The 21,243-nt window shown below is 39.0% G+C and overlaps 1 protein-coding gene across 1 annotated transcript in view; it reads right to left on the minus strand.

Moving 5' to 3' along the window:
• Positions 1-21,243, minus strand: part of hibch (3-hydroxyisobutyryl-CoA hydrolase) — a 121,131-nt gene that overhangs the window by 12,487 nt on the left and 87,401 nt on the right. Inside the window, exons 8-11 of the mRNA XM_060828002.1 lie at positions 17,125-17,270; positions 12,912-12,998; positions 10,832-10,884; positions 932-1,013 (exon numbers count right to left, since the gene is read on the minus strand). Of these exons, the coding sequence (XP_060683985.1) occupies positions 932-1,013; positions 10,832-10,884; positions 12,912-12,998; positions 17,125-17,270 (368 nt within the window). The remainder of the gene's footprint in view (positions 1-931; positions 1,014-10,831; positions 10,885-12,911; positions 12,999-17,124; positions 17,271-21,243) is intronic.

Here is a 21,243-nt window from a genome sequence, read left to right on the forward strand (position 1 = left end):
ATTATCTAGTCTTTAATTATTTGTTATCTATGAAACCGCACTGTGCAAAAGCTGCCATATTTGCTCTCATAACAATAGTTGACTGCATTTCAAAAGTGATTCAGATGGGAAAATTTTCCAGCAGTGCTGTACAGTGAAGTGAGCTTGCCCCTCCATATCCTCAAACTACCACTGAAATCCATTAAATTTCTTCCCCCTTTCTCTCACATAAATAACTGATAACATTTCACAACATTAAATGTGTTACAGAAATGCAAATTGTTGAATCTGTACTTCTCCAAGTTGAACATGACTTGGAGGAACCATGACTGATGCAAGGGTATACAGTAATTCAGTAATCCCAGCAATAACTAGACTAAAAGAGAGGACATAATCTCATATAGCGGGCAGTCCACTAAAGACTGAGATGAAGATGAATTTCTTCATTCAAAGAATAGTTAATCATTGGAATTCTCTACCCCACAGGGCTATGAAAGTTCAGTCATTGAGGATGCTCAAGACAGAATTTGATGTTTCTGGAGACTAACAGCAGCAAGGAAAATGGCATTGTGGTAGATGATCAGTTATGATTTAAATGAATGGCAGAGCAGAGCTGGTGGGTTGACTGACTTCCACCTGTTCCTATAATTGATACGTACTAAGGTAACTAAATCATAAAAAGTATAGGATTCATATTGAACTCTCCCCAAAATCAGTAATGCTTCTTATATTTTAATTTCACAATATACAAAGAAACAATTATTGAATGCTTTAAGTTCTGATCCAGAAATGAATGTTTATCTCCAGAGGATTGCCCAGTGTAACGGTAAGCCATCTGATTGAATGTATTATAGCTTAATATTAGTTTTAAATTACAATAGAATTGGTATACAGCTGTGGCTTTTACTAACTGTATACAATGCTCAAATTCTGTCCATTTAAAGTAACATACCTCTAAATTTTGAAGTGCAAATGGACTACCATCTTCCTTCAGATTTTGTAGAATTTCTTCAACACTGTTGGTTTTAAAAAGTCTGGAAAACATAAGCAGGTAAAAAGTCCATATTGTAATGGACCAATGATCTGAAAAAAAACTATAATAGCGAGTTGTTTTGATACCTAAAGTTTTAAAGGTTACTATAGATAATCTTTGGAAACTATGAAGCTGTATTTCTACATGATTAATTAACATAACTGAATATTTCTTCACAAAATCAGCTCAAAAACAATATCTACAATAAACACATACAGTGAATGCCCACTAGAAGTATAGAGAGCGGGCAGAATGTGATGTCAAACAATATGCAACATAAGCTGTGCTGTCATTTTTCAGCTTTCAGCTTAACTATAGCTTTCTCTTAAACTCACACAGCTAAACACATGCTAAGTAGCACAAAGAACCATTCAGCTCTACCAATAAAAGAGTTAATCAATTACTTACAGGTTACTTGCTGGGAGGAGGAGGCAAATTTCACTCCTTCACTAGAATTTAGATGATCAAGTTATTGCCTGACAAGCTGAACAGGTATGACCTCATGGTAATAATTCCCAGTCTTCTTCCTCATTTTTAGTTCCTTGTGCAGCTTTATTCTCCAAATCATAATGCTGTCCAAGGGGGAATGTCTTGTGAGTATGCTCATGCTAAGAAGTTGCTTGCTCATTACGTGCTTCTGCACGAAATTGTTCTCTCATGAGCATACTCACAAGACTGGGTATCATTAACAAGAGGCCATACCTGTTCAGCTTGTCAGGGAATAACTTGATAATCTGAACTCTAGTGAAGGAGTGAAATTTACCTCCTCCTCAGATGTATCTAGAACTTCAGGAACTGGATAAGGACTCCATTACTAGTGACAATTGTCATAAACGTTTAATATATCTGGTTACTCATAGATTGTAGTTACAGATATTTACAACAGCTTCTGGTTCGCCATCTGCTACAACTAGAGGGAGATTGCTAAGGCGCTGTCTTCTATGTGGACTAACTACATTTAATGTTGTTTGTCAGAGACAAGCATGCAAAGTGACCGCACATATTTCCTATGAATGCAGGCTTTTCCATGATGCAGGGTTCCCAGAAATACACGCATACAACTGCACAGGTGCTATCTGACTTAAGAAAGAACAAAAAGGATTTCAACATTCACAGACCAACTGTAATGTGACCACAAGCAATGAATCATGTAGAATAATACCTAGCACCCTGGTATCAGTTATGCCGTCTTCATTCTGCAGTAGTCAACTGTGACAATTATTGGAAGCCATCACTTGAGAAATTAAAAGGTGGATAATGGATGATCCTACTGACAACATGGTTGATGACTCCAGTGTATGACATACATTCAGTGTGCAGCATGTGATCCATGACAGACATGCAGCTACATGAGAAAAGATACAGTCACATGAAGAAAGACACAGCAGATCTCTGACATGACAAACCAAAGTTGGCTCAAGGTAAAATTAAGATGGTTAAAAAAAGCAGTGATAGATATTCGGGCAGATATTTCAGCACTTGACAAAGGTATATTTGAATAAGCAAGATGGACTATGAGAAAGTTGCATCTTGTGCGGCTAATGAAAATAGTTTATCGTAGAAAATTAGAATAAAAGGGATACAATACTGCAAAAATTAGTAATAGGCCAACAGATTGGGAAATCATTTTAGAAACTAACCAAGAATGACAGTAAATAAAGACTATTAGAATGACAGTAATCACTTGCTGCTTGACGCTATATATGCCAAGAGATCTGTCGTTATGATATTATTACCTGTCCTCTCACATTCCCTGCAGCTCATCTGCAACCAATCTCTGATGTCTATTATCTACCACTGCCTAGATCAACTCCTGCTCTCCACTTTGCCCTCTTAAAAAATCCCTGTAGCTTTCAGCTCTAATACGGTGGCTGAAATACTGACTTCTTTTCCTGGAAGGTACTTTTTAAGAGTTCTTTTTGTTCTTGCAACGTAAGTGAATAAACTAGCAGAAAATCTAAAAACAGGCGAAAGAACTTGTGCAGGTTTATAAAAAGGAAGAGAGCACATAAGTTAGTGTAGTCTCTCGGAGAATAAAACTGGAGAATTAGTAATAGAAAATAAAGAAACGGCAGAAGCTTTTACCAAGTATTTTGCATTTGTCCTCATGGTAGAAGACACAAAAAGTATACTGATGTAAATAGAAGAGAATGGAAGGGCAAAAGGAAATAAAACAAAAATCACTACCATTAGAGAAAGTATATCAGGAGAATTAATGGATTTAAGGATGAAAACACAAGGGTATGCTTTCTGGTCTCCAAGCATGTGACTACCCTATTGTCATTTGCAAAATACCAGCAGCAGTGTGATGTTGCCTTGATTTAATTGCAGCAGAGTTGGCAGGTCTGTAGTATCAACAAGCCAGCACCACCCCACCTTATTCAATGCCCCTGCGAGCAAACATGCTGTAAGGGAAGACATGAAATTCCACACAGAGCGTCTGCAAAGAAATATAGATAAGTTACATGAGTAGACAAAGTTATGGCTAATGGAATATAATGTAGGAAAATGTGAGGTAATTCACTTTGATGTGAAGAGTAGAAAAGCAGAATATTATTTAAAATGGAGAGACACTGTGGTACATTGAGATCTGGGTGTCATTGTACATACAAAGTCAATATGCAAGTATTGCAAATGATAGGAAGACAAATAGAAGGTTAACCTTGACTAGCAAGGGGGTGGAATATAAAAGAAGAGATGTCTTGCTTCACCTGTAGAGGGCATTAGTGAAACTGCAACCCAAACACTAATTTATTTTTCTGGATATTTAATAATTCTTTTCAGTCTTGCAATATAAATGAATACACAAGCAGGAAATCTAAACCAAAAATAGACAGTAAGAGCTTCTACAGGTACATAAAAAAGAGAGTAGCTAAAGTCATTGTAGTCTCTTAGAGAATGAAACTGGGGAATTTATAATGGAATATAAAGAAATGACAGGAGCTTGAAACAGTTTTTTGCATCTGTTTTCACAGTAGACGACATAAAAAACATACTTGGGCAAAAAGAAGGAAATTAGAACAATCACTATTGCTGGGTATGGCATACAGTTTTGCTTTCCTTATTTTTGGAAGGGATATATTTACATTGAAGGCAGCAACAGTTCATTAAGTTGATTTCTGGAATGAAGGGATTGCATAATGAAGAAAAGTTGGAACAGATTGTGTCTTCAATCATTGAAGAGTGCAAGATGGACTTTAAAGAACCTCTACAGTCAACAAGCAAAACTACTGTCATTTACAAAATACCGTGCAAGAACTGTAACAAACACTACATTGGACAAACCGGCAGAAAATTAGCCACCAGTATAAATGAACATCAAATTGTCACAAAACGACATGACCCTCTCTCATTAGCATTCTTACATACAGATAAGGAAGAAAACCACTTCGACTGGGACAACACATCCATCCAAGGACAAACCAAACAGAATTCCAAGAAGCATGTCATTCCAACCAGAACTCTAACAATAAACACATTGACTTCGATCCCAATTACTACTCCCTGAGAAAAAAGAGCAGGAAATGACATCACAATAGGAAATGATGTCACCACAGGAAATGGCATCACCAACTCAAGGAAATCCAAACGTACAAATAGACAGCAGTGCTTCATCCAGAGGCTCACTGATGATATTATCTAGTATGGTGACGAAACGTCTGAAAATGAATCTTTCAGCTCAGTGAGCAAACTGACATCCAGTGTATTCTATTTAATCACTACTTTTCCCAACACTCCACCATCTCTAACTTATCAGACTGTTTTTCGAACATCCAGTTTTAGATGAACAGAAAATCCTCCAAACTAAATATTGGGAAGACTGATGCCACTGTGTTTGATCCCACCACACCTCACCCCTCTCACTCCAATTGTCTGTGCCGTACCAGATCACTTGCAATCCTGGTTTCATACTGAATTCTAAAATGAGATTCTACATATCCAAATATCACTAATATGGCTTATTTCAATGCTATTGTCTGACTCCACATAAGCCTTACATTGCTGGTCTGCTCACTCTTATCAATGTCTTAGTTACTTCTCGACTTAACTATTTCAAAGCAGTCCTGTACAGCTTTTCGCAATCTAGCCTCCATAAATTCAACATCATCAAAACCTTTACTCCTTATGCCCTACCTTTCACCAAGTCTTGATCACCTATCACCCATATCTTCACAGACCTAATCTAGCTTGTGGTGAAGCAACTCAATTTTAAAATGCTCATCTTTGTTTTCAGATTCCTCCTTGATCTTGTTCCTCCCCATCATGTTAAGCTCCTCCAGCCCCACAATTCTCAAAGATGCATGCACTCATCTAATTCTGGCGCTTTTAATTGCTTCACGACTGGCAACTGTGCTTTAGCTTCCTCGGCTCGAAAACATGGAATTCCCTCTCAAAGATTACTTAAAGATAGTCCCTAAAATCTTAATTGATCAAGGTTTTGATCAGCTACCCCAATATTGCCTCTCACGGCACAGTATCAAACTTAACTTTATAAAGCTCCTGTGATTTGTTTTGTGACATCTTATTATGTTCAAAGTACCATACAAGTATTGTTATTCTGTAGCCTTCATCATCAACGTGCACATCTGAATTCTCTGTGGTGAAAGCCTACTACAACCTATGCTGTACTTGCAAACTCCTGTCCGTTGTTCCCCACCAAAAAACTCTCACTCACTGCACCCCACTTGCACTCATGATGTTTCCTGTAGAACTTATCTGTAATCTGTCATAGACTCACAGACTGAAGGGTGTACAGCACAGAAACAGACCCTCCAGTCTAACTCATCTATGCCAACCACGTATCATGAACCAAACTAGTCTATTTGCCAGCATTTAGCCCATATCCCTTGTAAATCCTTGCTATTCATATAACCATCCAGATGCCTTTTAAATGCTGTTATTGTACTAGCTCCACCACTTCCTGTGGCAGTTCATTCCACACACACACCACCATCTGCATGAAAAATAGCCCCTTAGGTCCCTTCTAAATCTTCCCCTCTCACCTGAAACCTATGCTCTCTAATTGTGGACCCACCATGCCATGGAAAAGACCTTAGCTATTCATTATATCTGTGCCCATCATGATTTAGTAAACCTCTGTAAGGTCACCCCTTAATGTCTGATGCTCGTCGGAAAACAGCCCCAGCTTATTCAGCCTCGCCCTACAGCACAAACCCTTAAACCCTGGCAACATCGTTGTAAATCTTTTCTGAACCCTTTCAAGTTTCACAAAATCCTCCCTAAGAGGTATAGTTAGTAAGTTTGCAGGTGACATCAAAACTGGAGGCGTGGTTGACAGCGCAGAAGGTTATCTCAGATTACAACGGGATTTTGACCAGGTGGGCCAATGGGCTGAGAAGTGGCAGATGGAGTTTAATTCTGATAAATGCGAGATGCTGCATTTTGGGAAAGCAAATCTTAGCAGGACTTACACACTTAATGGTAAAGGTCCTAGGGAGTGTTGCTGAACAAAGTGACCTTGGAGTGCAGGTTCATAGCTCCTTGAAAGAGGAGTCGCAGGTAGATAGGATAGTGAAGAAGGCATTTGGTATGCTTTCCTTTATTGGTCAGAGTATTGAGTACAGGAGTTGGGAGATCATGTTGCGGCTGTACAGGATATTGGTTAGGCCATTGTTGGAATATTGCGTGCAATTCTGGTTTCCTTCCTATCGGAAAGATGTTGCGAAACTTGAAAGGGTTCAGAAAAGATTTACAAGGATGTTGCCAGAGTTGGAGGACCTGAGCTATAGGAAGAGGCTGAACAGGCTGGGGCTGTATTCCCTGGAGGCGTCAGAGGCTGAGGAGTGACCTTATACAGGCTTACAAAATCATGAGGGGCATGGATAGGATAAATACACAAAGTCTTTTCCCTGGGGTCGGGGAGTCCAGAACTAGAGGGCATAGGTTTAGGGTGAGAGGGGAAAGATATAAAAGAGATCTAAGGGGCAACTTTTTCACACAGAGGGTGGTACTGTATGGAATGAGCTGCCAGAGGATGTGGTAGAGGCTGGTACAATTACAATGTTTAAGAGGCATTTGGATGGGTATATGAATAGGAAGGGTTTGGTGGGACATGGGCCATGTGCTGACAGGTGGAACTAGATTAGGTTGGAATATCTGGTCAGCATGGATGGGTTGGACCGAAGGGGCTGTTTCCATGCTGTACATCTCTATGACTCCAAAGCAGGGAGACCAGCACTGCATGCAGCTCCAAATGTGGCGTAACCAATGTCCTCCCTACATAACCTCCCAACTCCTATACTCAATGCACTGACCAACAAAGGCAAGCACACAAAACGTCTTCTTCACTACCCTTTTTACCTGTGACTCCACTTTCAAGGAGCTATGAACTTGCACTCTAAGGTTTCTTTGTTCAGTAACATGCCCCAGGACTTGACCATTAAGTGTGTAAGTCCTACTCTGATTTGCTTTTCAAAAATGCAGCACCTCACTTTTATCTAAATTAAATTTCACCTGCCACTCCTCGGCCCATTGGCCCATCCGATCAAGATCCTATTGCAATCTGAGGTAACCTTCTTCAAAGTCCACTCCACCTCCAATTTTGGTGTCATCTGCAAACCTACTAACTGAACCTCTTATGTTCACATACAAATATTTTATGTATATATGAAGAAAAGTAGTGGACCCAGCACCAATCCTTGTGGAACACTGCTGGTCACAGGTCTCTAGTCTGAAAAACAACACTCCACCACCACCCTCTGTCTTCTACCTTTGAGCCAGTTCTGGGTCCAAATGGCGAGTTCTCCCTGTATTCCATGTGATCTAACCAGTCTACCATAAGGAAACTTGTCAAAAGTCCACATAGATCATATCTACCACTCTGCCATCACCAATCCTTGAAGTTGGGCGGCACGATGGCACAGTGGTTAGCACTGCTGCCTCACAACGCCAGAGACCTGGGTTCAATTCCCGCCTCAGGCGACTGACTGTGTGGAGTTTGCACATTCTCCCCGTGTCTGTGTGGGTTTCCTCCGGGTGCTCCGGTTTCCTCCCACAGTCCAAAGATGTGCAGGTTAGGTGAATTGCCCATGCTAAATTGCCCATAGTGTTAGGTGAAGGGGGAAATGTAGGGGAATGGGTCTGGGTGGGTTGCACTTCGGCGGGTCGGTGTGGACTTGTTGGGCCGAAGGGCCTGTTTCCACACTGTAAGTAATCTAATCTAAAGTTATGCACTTTGTTCAAATTTAAGCTTTTGACTGAGTGTGAGAAATGATGTCTTCTTGATTTTCCTTTATTGGCTGGCCAGTCTGTATTATCTTACATATACGAAAAGGTTGGGGGCAAGGAAATATAACAGTGCACACTTACATAGGTGCAGTTTGCTAATCTGCAGAGTGAGAGAGATAAAAGGAAAGGAAAGTAGAGGCGCACGATCAGATATGAGGGTATCATCAGACCAAACAGTCTCAATCCCTTTACTGAAGTCGTGATATCCCAATAATAGCCTGTATCATATCCTCCATGGGGTTTAGACAATGCAGTGTGCCTATACTCCTCTGGTTTGCTCTTTCTGACTTCAGTCGTATACCACCTACCCCTGCAAGAGAGAGGCAAGTATGCCAGTGAATGCAGTGCTATCTGCTTGTCTGATGTAACTGTTACAGAATCCCTACGATGTGGAAGCACACCATTCAGCCCATGGCATCCACAGTGACCCTCCCACCCAGACCCAGACCCAGACCTCTCATCCTCTTCCTGTAACCATGCATTTCCCATGACTAACCCACCTAACCTATCCATGCCTGGACACTGTAAGCAATTTAACATGGCCAATTCACCTAACCCACATAGCTTTGGACAATGGCAGGAATCCAGAGCACCCAGACGAAACTCATGCAGTCACAGGGAGAATGTGCAAACTCTACACAGCCAGTTTCCCAAGGCTGGAATCAGACCTGGGATCCTGCTAACCACTGAGCCACCTTGTCTCGCCTGTCAGGATTAAATATTTGGCAGTGTATAAAAGCTGTGGGTTAAAGAAGTGAAACTCGCAACAACACTCAGTGAAATATAGCATATGACAGAAAAATGAGTATGGTGCTGGGCACGTGGCGTCTCTGATTTGAATTATTTCATTGATTTGAACAGTAGCTGGTTTGAGTAGCTGAGGTTACTGATACAGATTTTAGGATATGATATTTGAAGGTACATACATTTACCTTGACTACAATGTGAGGTCACTTATCTTGTTGCAGTTTTGCATCTATGTGCTTGGGGCTTGACCCTTGGCATTAATCTCTCTCCTTGCATTGCCTTTTCAGCATGTGCCTGGCCTCCTGTAGACACAAGGGAAACTCTACTTTGCAGCTGCATCACCAAGGCCTCCAGTGCTTTATCTGAAAACCTTGGATCCTGTGCTCTTCCACATTATTTCATTTTTCACTGTTTCCCAGATCAGATTCATTTCCTTGAACAACTGACAGGACCTCCTCCAGACTCAGTGCATCCTTCCGTTAAGCAGTCCAGGCTTGCTTTTAGTGTTGTTACCAAGTTCAATTTTGAGCCACTTCATGCAGTCAAGGATGACTGTGAATTGTGTCGACTATGAGCATCATTCAAAACAAGCAGTCAATAAAAGGTCAGCATGTTACCCACATTATAGGGAACAGGCATGGGTTAATCATGTTTGATCAAAGCTTTTATGTTGAACTATTATACTGTGGATCATTGCAATTGGCTTCACTATGATTTTAATTGGGCAAATTTATTTTAAAGTGAAACACTAAGCTCAGCATTGTGTGGAATTTTTAAAAAGTTAACCTGATAGTTTAAAAATATTTTGAATATCAGAAAGATCGATGATTAAGCTGTAAAAGTTGGGTACTTACATTCCAAGCTTTCAGGGTTTAAACTGTACTCTTCATTGGTTTTTGCAAAGAAGAATTTGCCCTTCCCACAAGGAACTTTGATTTTTCCCATCCTTGATGAATGGAATGAGGCCAAATATAATGCCTCCACAGATGCTCCAGCCAAGAACAGCAAATTCAGGTGAGAACAGGGATTTAACTAAGAAATTTCTGATCTGGATGTTTCGTGTAACAATTCAAAGTGCCTTTATTGTAATTAGATTATCAAGATAGCGTTGCTACATTGATTATCTAAATCACTGGTCATCCTAGTTTTCAAAGCAGGTCACTGCAGCGACCTGCGAGTTACTGAAAAGCTTAAGCCTTCAAATGAAAAGAGAAAACTCCTGCCGTACAAAAGATCACGTTTCATTACGAAGTTACCAATAAGCATCGAGATTAGGCATGAAAAGATCTACAACTGAGTTCTACGGTATTTCATAGGTTAAAAAGATATAGCTGAAAAATGTGTACAATGAACCAACATTAAATTGTGTTGTGTGATCCTATACTGCCATACCAACAGAAAGAAAAAAACATTGCTGCTTATAAATTCTTACATTCATCTGCACTCAAATTGAGTAAACAGCGTTTTTCTTTTTGCCGTTATCCCTGAAGAAAGGCTGAAATGGAGTTGAAGAGGGAAACCAAAATACTAAATTTATACTAAAAATACTACACCTTTCTCCATGTAGATAAACAAATCAAAAATTAAATAATGACAATTCTTTTCCTTAAAATTTAACATTTACCCAAAGAACACTACAATGGAATTACTTTTATACAACAGAAAGATAATTGATTATATTCAGCAATCAATGGTAAATATGCCAAAGTTGATTTTAAGTTTAAAAAAAAACTCTGAAGAGCTAGGATAATATAAGTCATAAACATTAGCAGTGGCACACAGTTAAGTCCAAATACAAGAATAGCATCCATTATTATAAATTACCTATTAATCTTGTCCATGTGCTCAGCCAAGACAAATTTATGATCAGCTTTGCACTGTTGGAAGGAGAAAGCAAAATTAATATCTCTGCTTCTTCAGTTTTCCTAATTACAATATGATTAAAGTGTATTGTTCATTTTTTAGGGAAAACAAAATCTGAGATGGACCTTGGATCAGCTTCTCTCTGTTGTAGTATTAGGAAAAGCTGAATCGTAGGAGTACAACTCATCACTTGTCATACAACTTAGATGCCAGAATTTCACATTATTGTCTGTCACATAAGGATTTTTTCCACAAAAGATCACATTTTCCAAACTTTCGTTTGCATCAAAACAATTTCCATTTTATGAGTCATTTTGTGATCAGAACAAATGTCACAACATTGCTCATTTCAACGGAGGGGTGGTTGCTGCTAGATTGTTACAGTCATGTGGTGAAACAAACTGACTTTGATAATTATTCTTTAAACAAGTGAAAGCATTTCTCCAATTCCTCTGATACAAGGATGTGACTAGCAGAGAACGCATACACTTTCATCATGACCCACAGCAATCAAGCACTCTGAAAGACTAAACAATGTCTCATTCAATCCATTAACATATTAGCATACAGAGGGCTGCTGTTCTCTGAAATCTCACTTCAAAGTCATTGGATTATTTGAAATACATTTAGGTCAATAAATGGCTTTTGAATTATCAGGAGTGAATTGTCTTAGTTGAAATCTGGAAAGCCTGCAATTGTTAAACCACAAAGAAGAACTTATGTACAAAAATAGAACAATTTGGAATCATTAATTTTTTAATAAAATTTAATTTTGTAATATATATCCCAAACTCTTAACACCAATTAATGTATTATAGAGTATGAAATTAATTTGTTGTATCATAAATATTAAGTACAAACTAACTACTGGCTTCAGATTTCACCGTTGGAGTATTTGTTTTTCTGTTTTGAAAATGACAGCTTTATTACAGTACTTTTGTTCCAAAATACTACTTAACTTTTCCTTCATTTTTAACAGCCAGACTAATTTTCGTGTTGTAATCCTCATTCTTGTGAGTGAGGAATGTAACATTTATACATAATAGTCGGTTATAATAAACGTCTGTGGGTTTACTCAAATCCAGTTTCTTATGTTTCAGGAGATAACCTAACCTTTGTCAGACCAGGTGAAATGCCCTGTTGAAGGCAAATTCACAATCAGACCAATTTACATGTTACAATTTTTGTCAATTAAGGCATAAACGGAACACAGTAAGTGGATGGCAAAATCAGGCCTGCAAAAAGGTTCCAGTTCAAAAGATTTATTTTACAATATAGTTTTGTATACCAACCACAGATAATATTCTGCTTGTGAGAAAAATACAGATATGAATATCCAAACACTAACAGCTACACAAATGAAGCTAATTCAAGAAGTTTGCACTAGAATTAAAAGGTTCCCTCAGGTAGGTGTGGGCCAGGACTGATACCCAGAAGTGGCCTCCCAATGGAAAGAGTGGGGGTCAGCCTTCCAGGCCTAGAATTTCTCACTGCCTGCCTTAGTATAAAGAGCAGCCATGGGTCTAAAGCATTTCTCATTCTTCGTTTCCCTATCCACCACTGGCCACCTGCTCCATCCAAAAAGAAAGCAGGCTACTAGATTCATTTTGCTTTTTAAACATTGGAGGCAACAACTCTTGCTTAATTACCTCTGATGTAGCCTGTGACTCTTTTCAGGCTGGAAAGCCTCTGATTGCCACTCCAATTTCAAGAGTCCACCCAGCTGTCAGACTCATCTCCAGGCTAATTGAGGGTGCATCCCCTGAGAAGATCACAACGAGTGATTTCAGGACCCACAAACAGTCAGACCTCTGTTTCCCATTCCAGGAGGGAAAATCCAACTCCAGCCTCCTCAAACTTAGCCATGGAGGACACTGCAAAAATAACACTTGCAACAGCCAGAACTAGGATAAAACCTGACTATCTTGTTCATGGGAAATAAGTATCACAAATTGATCCTTTGGGAAGAAAACAGCAGATGAGAATAAGATGAGAAGCAGCGCAAAGTGCTAAATCTTTACATGTGTTTAGATCACTGCACCTTGAAATGATATGAATTCAACAAATCTGCAACGTCTTCCTTTGAAGGTGATTTTAAAGACACTAAATCTTTCTCCAGGTCTGGGATCTAAAAAAGGAAATTGAATACCATCAAGTTAAGAAAATGGTGATAAAATCTAATACAGGCAATAGCTTAAGTTTATAAAACTAACAAGCTCAAGCTTCAAAGCACAATTGAAACTGTATGATTATAGTGTTACATATTGTTGTTTAGTCAGTGTCTTTTAATGATTTGAAGAATGAAAAAGAGTTAACAGCAAAATTGATCTTTTTCAGTTACTTATTGATTTATAAAAGGAAAAGCTGCATTAATAAACATTCTTACCTATTGATAAGAAAGACTTAAAACTACATGAATTCAGAAATGCCAGACCAAATCCAGACAGTTGCTTAACAATAAATTGTTGCTTATTATAGTTTCCATGATTTAGACATTGACATTTACCTGCCAGAATAATCAGGTTTTACCAATCTAAGAAAAAAATGTTTCATTCTATAAATAGAGCACACTTCCCTGCTGTGTCTGTGCAAAATGTACCTAAAAGCTTTTATCCCTCCTTGCATTTCTGATCTACAAACTCCCATAAGATAGATTTTTTAAAAATTAATTCACAGGATGAGGGTGTTGTTGACTAGACCAGTATTTATTGCCCATTTCCAATTGCACAGAGGGCAGTTAGGAGTCAACCACATTGCTGTGGGTTTGGAGTCAAATGTTGATCAGACGAGGTAAGGATGGCAGTTTCCTTCCCCAAAGGACGTTAGTGATTCAGATGGGTTTTTTTTAAACAATTGACAATGGTCATCATTAGGTTCTCAATTTCAGGTATTTATTGAATTCAAATTCCACCATCTGTCATGGTCCCCAGGACATGGCTTGAGTCTCTGGGTTAACAGTCCAGCGATAACACCGCTAGGCCATTGCCTCCCCATGTAGATTAAACCAAATTAATGCAAAGTTTCATTTGCAAGTTGCTAGTTAATTTTTTGTATCAGTGAATTAGGTATCACCTCTGGCTAAATTATAGCATCTGAGTCACAAGGTTGTGATTTCTGAGATTATCTGATCACTTACACCATTGTTTCAAACAGATGCAGAGACAACACAAGTAACTACAGCCTAGTGAGGCAAACTCTGGCTAGTGAGCAAATTACTGGATAAAATTCTGAATGATGGTATAAATCATCACTTGGAAAGGCATGAACTAAACAAGGAGAAGAAGCATAGATTTCTCAAGGGAATGTCATCTCCACTAACAACTTAATTTTTCAGGGAGATAACAAAGCAAGTCAAATAGGCAGCATATTTAACACTTCCATATGGCCAAATTAACGACGAAAGTCAAAGCTTACAGGACCCAAAATTGGTTTGTCTGTGGGAAGTAAAGGTTAATGGTGATTTTGTTTGCAGCAGGATCCCACAGGGTGCTTTTGTAGTATATACTGATTTAGATTTTAGTGTATGCAGCATCGTTAAGAAGTTTGCAAGTTACACAAAAAAATGAATGTATGGCCAGAAGTGAGGAAAAAGAGTGTGGATAGCAGGAATAAAACACAAGGCTGGCCAGATAGGCAGAAACATGTCAAGTGGAATTCAACCAGGAAAAGTGAAAGGCAAAGAGTATGCAATTAGTGATAGAATACTGTACCGAAAACTGCAAAAGAGAGGAACCTTGGTGTGCATGCCCACTATTCCCTAATATAGCAAGACTGGTAGGAAAGGTGGTTAAGATGGCGTACAGCACACTTTTCTTCATCAAACATAGCACAATATGAGGAATGTTATTCTAGTTAGCTTGCAAGTGGATTACTGCTTACAGTTCTGATCATCAGATTGCAGGAAAGATATGCTAGCACTGGACATCTGTCAATATTAGAAATTTAAAAAGGAGACCGATAAGGATGCCACCAGGTCTTTATTATAGCTCTGAGCAAAGACTGGAACAAATATCTCAAGTACAACTGAATAGAGCTTTATAAAATTATGCGGGGCTTCAAAACAGTAGATAGGAAGAATCCATTTCCCTGAACAGGAAGGTCATAGAATGATTGAATCACACAGTACAGAAGAGGCACTTCAGCCTATCAAGTCTGTAGCACCAAAAATACACTGCTTCATACTCTACTGCCACTTTCCTCTACTAGGCCCATGGTCTTGAATGTTATGATACTTCAAGTGTTCATCCAAGTACATTTTGAAGATTGTGAGGTTACCTCACTCCAAAGATAAACTCCAAAGAAAACAACCCAAGCTGACCCAGACTATCTTCATAATTAAAATGCTCTATTCCAAGCAACTTCCTGGTGAATCTTTTCTACACCCCCTCAGTAAAATCACATCCAACAAGAAGAAATATCTTTTCAACATCCATCCGGTCAAGTCCCCTCAGGATCTTATAAATTTCATTTAAGTCACCTATACACTCGGAAAAACAGGCTTGATTAGTAGTCAGCATGGCTTTGTGCATGGGAGATCATGCCTCATATTTTTGTTAGAGTTTGTTGATGACGTGACCAGGGTGACAGGCGTAGTCAATATGGATTTCACTAAGGCTTTTTTGATAAGGTTCTACATGGCACGTAGCTCTGGAAGGTTAGATTGCATGGAATCCAGGGGGAGCTAGCAAATTGGATACACAATTGGCTTGATGGTAGAAGGCAGAGAGTAATAGTAGAAGGATGCTTGTTGGATTGGAGACTTGTGAAACAGTGTCATGGACAGTAAGGAAGGTTATCAGAAATTGCAGCAGGACCTTGATCAGCTGGGGACTGTTTTCTTTCGAGCATGGGAGACTGACGGGGTATCTTATAGAAGTGTATAAGATTATGAGAGGCATGGATAGGGTGAATGCACTCAGTCTTTTTCCCAGGATTGGGGAGTCAAGGACTAGAGGGCACCAGTTTAAGATTAGAGGGGAAAGAATAAAAGGGAACCCGAGGGGCAACTTTTTTACAGAGGGTGGTACGCATAAGGAATAAGCTGTCAGCGGAAGTGGTTGAGGCTCGTACATTAACAATATTTAAAAGGCATTTGGACAAATACATGCATAAGAAAGGTTTAGAAGAATATGAGCCAAGTGCAGGGAAATGGGTTTAGCGTGGATGGACATTTTGGTCGGCATGGATCAGTTTGGACTGAAAGGCTTGTCTCCTTGCTGTCGGGCTCTATGACTCTGACTCTTCTAATCTCCAAATGTTACAGGCCTAGACTACCTAGCCTTTCCTCATAAGGGAATCAACTCATTCCAGGTTTTATTCTATGAAACATTGCCCTATATAGCTGAAGCATAAATTCCCTACTCTTGTATTCAATTCTCCATGCAATTAACTATAATGTTCTATAAGCTTTAACATTTATTTGCTGTACCTGCACACTAATCTTTCAAAAAAATTTTTTAAATACTTGAATGTGAAACTGAAGTGCTGTAACCTACAAAACTACAGACTAAGATTCAGAAACTGGGATTAGACTGGAAGGCTATTTTTTGGACACCATAGACAAATCGGGTCAAATGGGCTCTTTGAGTGATATAGTATCTTTGACTGCCTCTTCTTATGTAGATCTTACCATGCAGAAATTGTCTCTGCATTTCCTAACATACAACATTTTAAGGAGGAACTTCTTTGGCGCATTGAGGTTATATTCTCTCTTTAGTGTTATTGGTTGTTTCATATAAGAATGACCCAGATTTTTAGCATTAAGACTGCATGTTAGTTTCTACCATATTTAAAGTTGTTCAGTTTGAATTAGTAAAAAAAAAGTCAGTCACATGTCACATAAAAGTACTACAGTTATGTGCTCTGTTAATTGAATGTACAAACAATTTTATTGCCAACATAAACATAGATCCCATGATCCATTATTCAGCAGTCAAGGACCATTAAATACAGTGACGTTGTTTCAAAGTTTACAAATAAAGAAAAACTGAAGATTAAATTTATCTTTGTAAAATTTAGCATGTTGAGTGAACTCCACTTTAACAATGCTTATTGCAGACACTGAGTCAAAACTGTTTAATTTCCCTCAAGCAATGTATGAGAGTTGCCAATGTGTGTAAGCAGACTGAACAGCAGTTATTATTACTCTCATTATGAAAGAAAATAAGATGACCACTGTGTGATAGCATTAGCTAACTTTAGCCAGTTATAGCTGTGTTCATTAGTCTATAGATGCAGCACAGAAACAAGGATACCTTCTCAGATTTCACAAAATGAGTAGCAATCCCAGCTTGATGCACATCTCGTCCTTTAATTCGAAATCCTGTTAAGGCAAGGTACAATCCAAGTTTCCCTTCCAGTCTTGGCAAGAAGAAACCTCCTCCTACATCTGGAAACAGACCTGTGTACAAATACACTTTAGTTGAACTTGCAGTCAACTTGGCAATCAAATAATCAAAGAAAATTCCAGAGCTACGTTGAAAACTTTGAAACATAATGCAACTGAAGCTATAATTGTACGGTTCATTAATCTTAAAGCAAAGCGATTCAATTTCTACATTCTGATTTTTGTCAGTTAATTACAAACATTTGTTTACTGTTTTTTTGATTGGGTCCATCCATTCAACTGATTTTGTAGCTTCCCCATCTTCGCTATCCGCCATGCCAAACCTCTCCACAGTCTGTTCCTTACTCTAGCTCTGAATTCAAGAATCTCTCTAATTTCTCCCTATATACTATATTCCATGCAAATTCCAAGCTCACCTGATCCATAAAACTCATCTCCTGCTCCCTTAACCCTATTTCCATTAAATCTCTGGTCAACCAACTCACATTAGTGATATTCATGTCATTTAACTTTGAAAGTGATTTCCTCCTTGGGTGCTTTCCTATATTCTTTTAAAACCACGATCATTAACTTTCTTCTGAAAAAAAACTCATTCTTGCCCCCTTTTTTTTCCTCAAAACTACTGCTGGATCTCCAAAATTCCACTCTCCTCTAAATTTCTTGATTGTGTTGTCAGCTCCCAAGTGCATGCTGATCCTATGTTTTAGGCATGTTCTAATCAGATCACTGCCACAGCATCAAAATGGCCTTAAACAAAGTCATAACCGATTGTGATCTGTTAACTATGATCGTGCTGAATTGTCCTTCCTTGTCTTTTTATGCAGTCTTGGTCTCAACTGACCAAACCATCCTTTTTCAATGCTTTTCTTCCAGTGAGATCACTCTCATTTGGTTCCAGTCACTGTCATAACATCCCTAGCAATACTATTTCCTCATGATCTTCAGGGATCACAAGGATTCTTGGCCTCTGCTTCATGATTATTTAATAATTGAATGATTTCATCCATAAACATAGGGATACTGTGGTGACAATCACTTCCACTTCTGCACCAGCTCTTCACATCTCCCCTAATGCTTCTGTGTTGTCAAATACTCATCTGACACCCAGACCTGCATCAGCTGTAATTTCCGCCTACATCACTGTCATCCTATTCTTGTCACCTCCATCTCTCTGCTCAGCCACGATTTCAGAATGGTGTACATGATTTCAACCTCAGAATCCAATCAGCGCACTAGTGTCTGCTAACAACAGACACTCGTTTACAAAGATTGGCCATTTCCAAACTCATGGCATCACATTCTTCTGCCTAGTTATCACTGAACCATTCATTCCACCTTCTCCCTGTAACCAAGCACATTCTCCCTTTTCAGATCACTATCTAATTTCCTGCTGATTGCCTTAATTAACTGTGCCCTTACTACACCTTCAGGCACAGCATTCCAGATCCTAAACACTCGCTACATGAAACAGTTATTCCTTATTTCATTTTTGCTCCTTTTTCTACTTACTTTAAACCTGTTTCTGCTATTTCATGATCCTTTCATGATGATTTAATGTTTCTCCAAATCTACCCTGCCCATACCCCTAATGATTTTGCATGCCTCTCAGCCTTCTCCTCTCAAAGGAAAGTAATCCTCACTCTTCCCAGCTATCTTTACAATTGAAGTTCCTGATCACTGGAATAATTCTTGTGAAATATTTCTGCACTTATTCCAATATGTTCACATCCTTCCAACAGTTTGGTGCTCAGAATTAAACGGAATACTCTAGCTGAAACTGAACTGGTGACTTAATCAAGTTTAACATAATCGCCTTGTTCTACCAATAAAGCCCAAGGTACTGTATGCTTTATTAACCATTCTCTCAACCTATCCCACCATCTTTAATGCCCTTTACACATATACACCTAGGTACCTCTATTCCCATACTCTCTTAAGAGATGTACCGACTACATTAGGCAACCTCTTCATGCCTTTCCTATCAAAGTTGATAACTACACATTTCATTGCATTGAACTTCAGCTGTCATCCATCTGCCCATTTCACTAACTTATCTATATCCATTTAACTAATAGATACAGTTATATGATAAGCCCACATGAATACAAACACATATTTAGTGCTTCACATACAGAAAACACAGGTAGCTGCAAAACAATATTAATCTACAAGAAACTTTAAACATCTACATGATTAAAATTCACATTTAGACATACTGTTGAACTTATTAGGAAAAATAATGAAGGAAGTTTGTCACATATCAAAAAACACACACTCTATGTTACTTTCTTGATATTGGATAGTCCAAACAATTCAACTGAAATTTTTTGGGTAAGCTTGTATGTAAATCAGTGTCATTTATAGCTGTTTTGAAATTTAAGAGACACAACTTGAATACTATCCCAAAGAAAGGAAGAAAATAGATGACGACAAATTAGTAAGAAATAAAAAATGAGAAATAACAGACTATATAAATAATTTAAAAGGAAGAGTGTAGTTAAAGTAAATGTCTTAGAATTGTGAATGGGAAACAAGGAAATAGCAAAGGGTTTGAACAAATGTACTGCATATTTTTCTTGATAAAAGACATTATCGGGTTAACCCCTATCTCTGAGCCAAGTTCTCACATGTGCCAGAGGTGTATAATAACAGATCTCTGAACAGATTGGCTCAAAAGTAAGGTTGAAAAGGAACCTTGCCTGAAAGTAACTCTGATATAGCTTTTAAAACTTGGCATGATAGGTTGCCCACCACTGGTTAAATATCAGTGGCAGCAGCATTAGTTCTTTGAGTGGGCATTAATGGCCAATGGCCATCAATTGATTCCAAGCTGGGAAAGCTGTCCATTACAATTCTCAGCCTGGTGTAATTGGGGCAGAGGGAGGAAAGCAGTGGGGTCCCCATCTGGCACCCTCATACCTGATCAAATACTCCTCACATTCAAGCTTGCTTTGAAGGACAGCAATAAATTTTGATCAAAGACACTTCATAAGGACATGGATAAGTAAGAAATCTCACTGTCACTGGGTCAAAGTCTTGCAATTTCCACCTTAAGGATATTGTGGATCAACCAACAGCAGGTGAACTGCACCACTTCAAGAAGGCAGCTCACCACCACCTTCTCAAGGTCCCAAGAGTGAATTAAGAAAAAAACTGTAAAAAGTACATTTGATGGAGTCAAATAAAGTAAAATTGATGTTATTCATTATGAAAGGAGAACAAAAAACAACATAGAATCATAGAAATGTACAGCATGGAAACAGACTCTTTGGTCCAACTCGTCCATGCCGACCAGATATCCCAACCCAATCTAGTCCCACCTGCCAGCATCCGGCCCATATCCCTCCAAACATTTCCTATTCATATACCCATCCAAATGTCTCTTAAATGTTGCAATTGTACCAGCCTCCACCACATCCTCTGGCAGTTCATCCCATACACATACCACCCTCTGTGTGAAAAAGTTGCCCCTGAGGTCTCTTTTATATCTTTCCCTTCTCACCCTAAACCTATGCCCTCCAGTTCTGGACTCCCCAACCCCAGGGAAAAGACTTTGTCTATTTATCCTATCCATGCCCCTCATAATTTTGTAAACCTCTATAAGATCACCCCTCAGCCTCCGATGCTCCAGGGAATACAACCTCAGCCTCTCCCTGTAGCTCAGATCCTCCAACCCTGGCAACATCCTTGTATATCTTTTCTGAACCCTTCCAACTTTCACAACATCTTTCCGATAGAAAGGAGGCCAGAATTGCACACAATATTCCAACAGTGGCCTAACCAATGCCCAAAGGCTTACTGCCTTTATTCCTGATGAAGGGCTTTTGCCCAAAACACCAATTTCGCTGCTCCTCGGATGCTGCCTGAACTGCGGTGCTCTTCCAGCACCACTAATCCAGCAACACTCCCTAGGTCCTTACCATTAAGGTGTATAAGTCCTGCTAAGACTTGCTTTCCCAAAATGCAGCACCTTGCATTTATCTGAATTAAACTCCATCTGCCACTTCTCAGCCCACTGACCCATCTG

Source organism: Hemiscyllium ocellatum, chromosome 7, assembly GCF_020745735.1.
Source record: "Hemiscyllium ocellatum isolate sHemOce1 chromosome 7, sHemOce1.pat.X.cur, whole genome shotgun sequence".
Lineage (NCBI taxonomy): Eukaryota > Metazoa > Chordata > Chondrichthyes > Orectolobiformes > Hemiscylliidae > Hemiscyllium > Hemiscyllium ocellatum.